At 38.5% G+C, this 8642-nt stretch overlaps 1 protein-coding gene across 2 annotated transcripts in view; it reads right to left on the minus strand.

Moving 5' to 3' along the window:
- LOC127453070 (chloride channel protein 1-like) overlaps positions 1-4252 on the minus strand; it is a 36348-nt gene extending 32096 nt beyond the window's left edge. For both annotated transcript variants that reach the window (XM_051719089.1, XM_051719090.1), the window contains exon 1: positions 4146-4252. In XM_051719089.1, the coding sequence (XP_051575049.1) occupies positions 4146-4196 (51 nt within the window). In that variant the 5' untranslated portion in view covers positions 4197-4252. The remainder of the gene's footprint in view (positions 1-4145) is intronic.
- Between the last annotated feature and the right edge of the window lie 4390 nt (positions 4253-8642).

An 8642-nucleotide genomic window follows, 5' to 3' on the forward strand; every position in this document is an offset into this window, starting at 1 on the left:
GCTGTTTCAACTAATAAGAGCGGTGGTATACAGAAAATAAAGTGAATTATGTGTTTCTACATAGAATATTTCCTTTAATAACGACTATAAACTATAAAATTGTAACTGGGAGAGAGCTATTAAAAAATACTACAAACTTTCATCATTAAATAAAATTTATATGAGGAGGTGGATCACATTTGCTTCCAAATTGTAAATAATTAACACGGAACCTTAAGCACAAAATATAGGCTATTAACTGGTTCAATTTAGATCCAGTCATACTTGAACAGAAAGTACCGTTTGCTGTCACTGTGTGCCAAATTTGCAAGTAGTTCACGCCTTTATTTCATGTTGCTTCATATTCTATTTTGCAAAAGGTTGTGTTGATGAATAGATTTATTTAGTGCAATCCAAATGTTTCCTGCTAAGTTCAGCATGCAACACGCAACAAGAATACACTCAGTGCCGAAACTCTACTTGCAGCTGCCACTCAAACTCTACTCTGTGATGTAAAGTCACGCTGATTACACACGCAATGTCAACGCTTTAGCTTGTTAATATTGGAGCTGAAATAAATACATAATGTTTCTGTATTCAGTGTAAAACAGGCCTTGTTTGCTCTAAAAAACAATTCTTTATGACCAGTCACATACACTTAAGTCACTTATGTCTTGGGCACCGGATAGATCCTATATAGGCCTATGAAAAAAATACTCTTTACTGAGCAGAAACATAGTGTATTAACTCCTACAGAAAACACTGAATAAATTGGCGAAATGTGTGTAGACTTTCTAAACAGAATTTCTCTCTGTTCAAAAGTAATATTGCTGTGTTAGGGCTGTTGCGTTGGAATTATTTTTGCCACCGTGGTAGTAAAAGGCCGACCACCGCCAGTGAATAGTGTTGTACACTGGTTGGGGGTGCACTAGCACTCCACTATCAAGGTGGGGCTGTTGTCACGTTGATCCTTGCAGACCTACGCTGTGTCAAAGTCCCTTTCAAGGCAAGTCATTCCACTCGTCGTCCATTGAGGGAACACACCATAGCGCCATAAAAGTACAGCTCCTATCTACTTAAATGGGGAAAGACTGAAATCAGGGTGGGTCAGGATTAGGATCAAAGAGCATATTTCAAATAAGCATAAATTGTGCTTCTTTAGCTCAGATGATGCTGAGATGCTATTTGTCAGGCTGGTCTAGCTAATGCGCAAGCGCAGTCTCAACTTAACTGACAGGCGATGTCTGTATATAAAAGGTGGCTAGATTTTTTTTTTTACGTGTAAGGCGGAAAATTTTTTTCCTACATCCGCCATTTTGGCCGATCCAATTTCTTCTATTCATTTTAAGACAAGTGCTCCGTCTTTGGCTAAATAGTCTCTAGCTGTGTTCACACTGAATTGGAATTACTGTATCTAACTGTGACAACTCTTATGGCGTTAACTTTAAAGATTCTACAAAGAGCAGTTAACGTCCTCGGACTGATCTATTATTTGTTTCTATAGCAACACCTAAATGGATTAAATACATCCTCAATGCTACACTATGGTACGAAGGCAGTTAAATATATTTAATGTAAATGTTATCACTACATTAATTCATCCATTCTTTGTTCTTGCAAAATGTTCAAGAATAAAGAAAGGGCTACAGGAAAGAGTAGTTATTATAAAATGGCATATCAAACAGAAATATGTCTAAACTACCTTTAACTGCTGAGGCTGCTGCCATTTTAGTTCAAGAACTTTCATAAAATTCAGAGTTTCCAACTTGTAATTACTAGTTCTATGAAGACGTTAAGGCATTTTACAAGTCAGAGTCTCATTATATCAGTAATTCCATAACAATTCCATTAATACTATTATTTCACAGTGTGGTATATTAGTGTGCTGCCTCTTCTGATGAAACATATGCAAATATTCCTTTGACTGGATCCTTTTCCCAACAGGAATCTCCATTGTGTGCGAGACAGACAGAAAGGGGACAGCAGAGGCAGTAATGCGTTTATGCGTAAAACTTGCAGAGGTTAAAAAAAGCTCCTGGTCCTGGCGATTTTCCCATATTGTGCGACAGGAGAGGAAAATCGATGTGGAATCCAGAGAGAGAGAGCGGTTAGGAGAGAGGAAGGCAGGTGGAGAAATGGAAGGTTGAGGGGAGGTTATGTGTGAGAGCTTAATGACTTGTGAGAGTGCAAAACTGACAGCTGAAAAATGTACACTCTTTCACCCTGTCTCCACACACATTTGCCATATTTAATCTTCTACTTTTTCTCTCTTCTTTTCTTTTGACACCTGACCTTTTTTTCTTCTTCTCATTTTCTGCACAATCCTTTTCTTCCAGCAAGGATATGGTGACCCAAAAAGGTATCTGAACACTTTTGGACATTTAAGCCAAATGAGATCTGAATCTCATTTCATGTGCATAATACAACACGATCACATGGGAAATCGACATGTTGCTTTCAAAAGTTCATGTACCCTAAAATCGACCCCATACTGCCAAAATACTGACAAGCATTATCCCCATCAGATATTTTTGATATTCTTGGTCACCTTTCCCTGTGGCACTGCTAGCCTCTGAGACACAGGTTCTGGTTCCATGGGAAACAGGAAGTAATCGCGTTCACATAAACAATGGTGAGCACAATTCAGAGGTTGCATTTCCACTCTAAAATTACATTTTTTATTTCACTGACTGTTAGGTTTAGGGTTGGGGTTTGTTAATAAATTATGCATCCCTGTTGACTGTATTACATAATTTACAACAAAACATACGCTTTTGAGGCCACCCTGTGGACATTTAACCTGGAGACGGGAGTTCACACATGCCCATACAGTCAACAACACTTCCAGCTTCGGCCACTGGGGGCAGTGGTTAGAATTTCGCCAAGTACAGAACAATTTCAGCACCAGAACTTCCGACCTCCTGTTGCCGAATTCACAGTGTGATCAGACTGCCTAATATCAAACCAAGCGGTATCCGCAAACAAATTATGCTACACATTTTCTCAGAAATTGCAATTCCTTTTAACCAACTGGTCCTGAGGAAATTGTGTCCAAATAATCTACATTTGAACAACATATCTATTGTTTCATCATTTGAAACCTAACAAACTTGTTTTTGAAATGTTTTGCTTGAAAAGTAAATAAAATAAATACTTGGTTTGACATTTCATATATTGCACAAACATTCAAATGTATTTGAGTGTCCAAATACTTTTTGAGGCTGCTGTATAATCCACTGGCCTTCCTAATAAACTGTCCAATGGAAATAACTTAATGTACTTCATAAGCTGACCATACGCTCCTTTGCTGTATGGTGGCTGCACTTTGGCCACTGACAGCAGCCTGAAGGAAGGGGTTAGGCGTATATTTAACCTGCATGCTCAGGTTTCTGCTAGCATATAGCAGCAGAGATGTGGAGCGTAGGTTAGCACACACAATCTCAAAAAACTGCAGCTACATTGTAGTTTACAGGAATTATGAGGTTTAATCCACAGACCAGCTTAGATCAGCAAGTCTATGACATTGCAAATAATCTCAAAGGGCATTTGTGGTTTTGCTATAATCTTCAGAATCCTGAGACTTTTCCCACTCCAAATGTCTTGCAGATATCTAGTAAAAGATTTAGACGTCGTAGAAAGCTTTCAGAAAGGCAAAGTAGGAAAAAGTGGTGACCATAAAATCACTGACATCAAGCAAGCAAGCAGCAAAAAGGTCGGAAGAGGAAAATTCTCTCCTGTAAAACCCAAAAACATTTGATAAGGAACCTCTAATCCACAGATCTCCAGTACTGAGGGTTGGCTAAACACTAATGGAAGTTTCCGAGACAGACTGTCTTTAATCACCAGGGTGCTGACACAGGTTATGACAATTCTCATACCTATTCATGAGTTGTGCTAGAACAGCCCAGTGAACTCCATGCGAGTTACCACTAAGAATAGAATGGAAAATCAATTAAAGCAGAGGCTATTGAAGTTAAAGACTTTGAGACCCATTATTTAAAGAGTCGTATTTTGGGCAGACAAGTGTTTCTAGGTTAGAACAGCTCAGACTGACCATGACACACCTCAGCAAGCCACCCACAAACAGCAAGACAGCGAAACACCTCGGCGCAAGACAACAAGACAACGGGAGAGAGAAAGAGAGGGACAGAAAGACAGTGACTGACCAGGGTCTGCTGGTATCTCAGAGCTTTCCTTTGCGACGCATCGGCAGCCATCGACACGCTCGCACTGAGCCAAAAATAAACACACACACTGTCTCACTCCTGTGTTACAGCATATGAAACACATACACACGCCGACTCGTACCCGTTTATTCAGTTACACACACCACCCCACTCAAACCGAGAAATACACACACGCAGTCTCACTCTTATGTCACTGTACCCGCAACACACATGCAAGAAAAATGCTGAGACATGTGATTCTTCAATTAGATACACAGCAACATGCACACTAATGCACAGCATCTACAAACTCCCGAACACGGCCTACCTGTCATGCACTACTATACACCAACAACACTAACACAAGTACAGGAACAGAGGGTGCAAACACTTATCACAAACACACAATGCAAAAGTAACAGAAATACAGTCAGTTTACCATGGTAACCATAGTTACCACCTAAATATCATAGTTTTTATGACTTATAGAGGCTACAGGGTGTATTTGTACTTTTAAAAATAATTTGTCACACTGCAGGACCATTAAAGTAACCTGCAAAGGTGATTCAAAATGAAGCACTTTAAAGAAATGGTGACCAAATATACAATTTCCCTTATACGTGTCTATAAGTTTTGACCTAAGATATTGATAATGAAAAAATTAATTGAACACCGATATGTTCTTTGTCTATGTTTATTGTTACTACAATAGAACTGTGGTAACTTGGTGTTAACTGCCACTGTCATCAAAAAAGCAATTAACCCAAATTACAGAAAATTGTGAAAACATCTTACACATATTAAGGGATATACACTATGAAATTAATGTGGTTTTACACTGTTAACCATAACTGTAGTAAAAGTTTTGGCATTTTAGTGGTATTTTGACGAAACTAAGGAAAATACTATGGTTACAATGATTCATTTTTGTAACCCTTATAAAAATTTACCATGGTTTTTACTACAGTAACCATAGTTTAACCATGGTATTTGTAGTAAAACAATAGTAACCATGGTTTAGAATTAACCATGGTTACTACAGTAATGGTTGCTACAATATAACTATAATAAAACCATGGTTACTGTATAGATACTATAATATTACTATGGTAAAACCATGGTTAATTGCATCAAAACCATGGTTTCTGCCAAAAAAAAAAAAGAAGGTTACTACAGCCATGGTTACTACAATATTACTATAGTAAACCATAGTGTCTATATGGATACTACACTATCACTGATGTAATCCATGATTGATTGCATCAACACCACGTTTTCTACAAAAAAAAACAAAAAAAAAAAAAAACGGTTACTAGAGTCATGGTTACTACAATATTGCTATAGAAAAACCATGGTTAATTTTTGAAAGGGAAGGGAAGCATTCATTTTGATGCACTAATATGTTCTGTAGTGAGTGTGAAACGTATAATCCTCAACAGACTAAACACTGTCAGGATATGGGAAATAAATGAAGAAAGGTAAATTCTGTGGAGAGAACAGGGTGGAAATGCAGAAAAACTAAAACAGAGAAAAATCACTAAGAGGATGGGTGGATGGAGCAACAATGCAGCAAATCTTTCAATTAATGAACAGAGAATAAAAACACCATGAAATAAATGAGGGAAAGCAGCGAGACTGACTGAAACAGATGAGTGCAAACGAGTGTACGCGTGTTTTGTGTTGAACTGATAATGCAGGTTCAGATGTGCTAGTCTTTTCTTAGCCAGGGCACACAGTTAATCGTGCGCCTCATCTCACATTAGCGACATCCACACTAGCAGCCGTTACTAGCGGTAACATGCCTCCTCATCTATCTACGGGCCCCAACCCCTCCCAAATGGATTTCCGTTTTGCTTCCACCTCTTCTTGTTTTTGTTCCTTCTGGCCAGCATGGGTGGTTTTTTTTTTGACAGGGCACCACCCCCTCGGGGGCGCCCCTGTAACATGATGAGTGAGTATGTGTTTTGGAAGGAGGTTGGGGGGGGGGTGGCGTGACCCAATACAACAGCATTAAATTAAGCAGCGAGAAAAGCTAGATGCCCCGCATAGTCTTTAAATACAACGCACTACTGCTTTGTTTCAACTACAACTCTGATTAACAGTCTGATGAATATGTAAACTCCCTGCAATCTCCCTTTCCATTCTAGATGGCTTCTGCAGCCGGAGATGTTTATGGACATTACCCAAGGGGGATGTCTGGGAAAAGCATCCACTGATGTGACATGCTCAATGACAAAAATGTGCTGCAAAACTAAGCCTGGAATCATATGACAAGACTTACAGTCCAATACGATCCTTCATAGCTTGGTGTGGAGTATATGGGCTCTGAATTGGATAGGGCTGCACAATTAATTGGAAAATCAAGATTACAGTTACAGCTGTCATAATTAACTGATGGTGAAAGGTGTCAAATCCAGCATTCCATTTAGGTATTTCCTGTTACATCAAAATTTTCTATTCTCTTTTTATTTTTACAGCAGTTCACCATTGAAATCAATCACAGACATGTCCGTTGTTTGCTTTCTGTGTATAGTTTAATCAAACTTTTAATAATGGTTTTGTTTCATGTTGCATGCAAACAAAGCCAATGTCTTGATTTACTGATGTATAATACAGCAAAAAGGAATTCAGGGACACAATTCTCAGCTTGTTTTGTATGTGTAGCCAAGGTAAAGAATAATTATTTAAATGTAAATTCTATTAATCAAAATTAATCACAATTAGAATATAAAATAAAATAATGAACAATTAAGATATTTATCATAATTGTGCAGCCCTAAGAGGCGGTTACATTTCATATCACAACTGGCCACTGAAAACTCACTGTTCGGACAGCACATCCCTGGAAAAGGGTCTCAATGGGCAACTAAATAAAGCTTAATAAAATAAATAAAGTGATTAAAGTAATCCTCCACAGATTTATATTTGTACCAACTAGTGTCGGCGGCAAAGACCACGGTGCTAGAGTCACGCTAACAGGTCAGGCGGGTAGGTGTTACAGGATCGGGGTGTAACGGCACAATGACAGTTGTTCCTGCAGCCACGGCAGGACAGAGAAACCCGAGCACATGGATAAAAATGTATCACCACGGAAGCAGAGGACAACTCTGAAAAACAGAGAGGGAGAAGGAGTGAGACATCCAATACTAAACAACTCAATACTCAAATACAGAACATAACATCCACCCCGTCTATCCATGACATTTACATACTCAATATAACAAACCAGCCACAAAAAAAACACCTGCATTAAAACCACCTGCCTAATATTGTGTAGGTTCCCCTCGTGCCGCCAAAACATCGCCAACCCTCATCTCAGAATAGCATTCTGAGATTCTATTCTTCTCACCACAATTGTACAGATCAGTTATCAGAGTTACCGTAGACTTTGTCAGTTCAAACCAGTCTGGCCATTCTCTGTTGACCTCTCTCATCAACAAGGCTTTTCCATCTGCAGAACTGACGCTCACTGGATGTTTTTTGTTTTTGGCACCATTCAGAGTAAATTCTAGAGACTGTTGTGTGTGAAAATACCAGGAGATCAGCAGTTACAGAAATACTAAAACCAGCCCGTCTGGCACCAACAATCATCCATGCGATTATCTAATCAGCCAACTGTGTGGCAGCAGTGCAGTACCGTGCATAAAATCATTCAGATACGGGTCAGGAGCTTCAGTTAATGTTCACATCAACCATCAGAATGGGGAAAAAATGTGATCTCAGTGATTTAGACTGTGGCATGATTGTTGGTGCCAGATGGGCTGGTTTGAGTATTTCTGTAACTGCTGATCTCCTGGGATTTTCACACACAACAGTCTCTAGAATTTACTCCGAATGGTGCCAAAAACAAAAAACATCCAGTGAGCGGCAGTTTTGTGAACGGAAATGTCTTGTTGATAAGAGAGGTCAACAGAGAATGGCCAGACTGGTTCGAACTGACAAAGTCTACAGTAACTCAGATAACGGCTCTGTACAACTGTGGTGAGAAGAATATCGTCTCAGAATGCTATTTGTAAAATATACGTATATATACACAAGCACACACACACACCCTGTATGTGCATTAACATATACACACTAACTGATATGCATGCAAACAACTAACATACTGTATAGTAGGGTTCAAAATTCTGAGAAATCCGGGATTCAAAATGGAATTTAAACCAGGAAATAAACAAAGAAATAAAAACATTTAAAAAAAAATTAAATAAAGAAATGTTATGGTAGAAAAATATGAAATATTAATTCTGTTCTTTTTCTTGGTACATTAAAGAAATAAGCAAATCATCATGTTCCTTTGAACAAAAGGTTCCTTGCTTCCATTGAAGCACATGACATTCTCAAATCATGCTGGAATAACATCAGCTACGTTAAACTGTTAAGCTGGTAATCAAATTTATAATAATAAAATATCAGAAAAATGCTTAATGTAACTTTTTTTTTTTTTTATCAGTGGTCTCAGGCTTTAAACAAAAAAAACTCAATTAACACCCGAGC

The sequence above is a fragment of the Myxocyprinus asiaticus genome, chromosome 15 (assembly GCF_019703515.2).
Source record: "Myxocyprinus asiaticus isolate MX2 ecotype Aquarium Trade chromosome 15, UBuf_Myxa_2, whole genome shotgun sequence".
NCBI classification, from domain to species: domain Eukaryota; kingdom Metazoa; phylum Chordata; class Actinopteri; order Cypriniformes; family Catostomidae; genus Myxocyprinus; species Myxocyprinus asiaticus.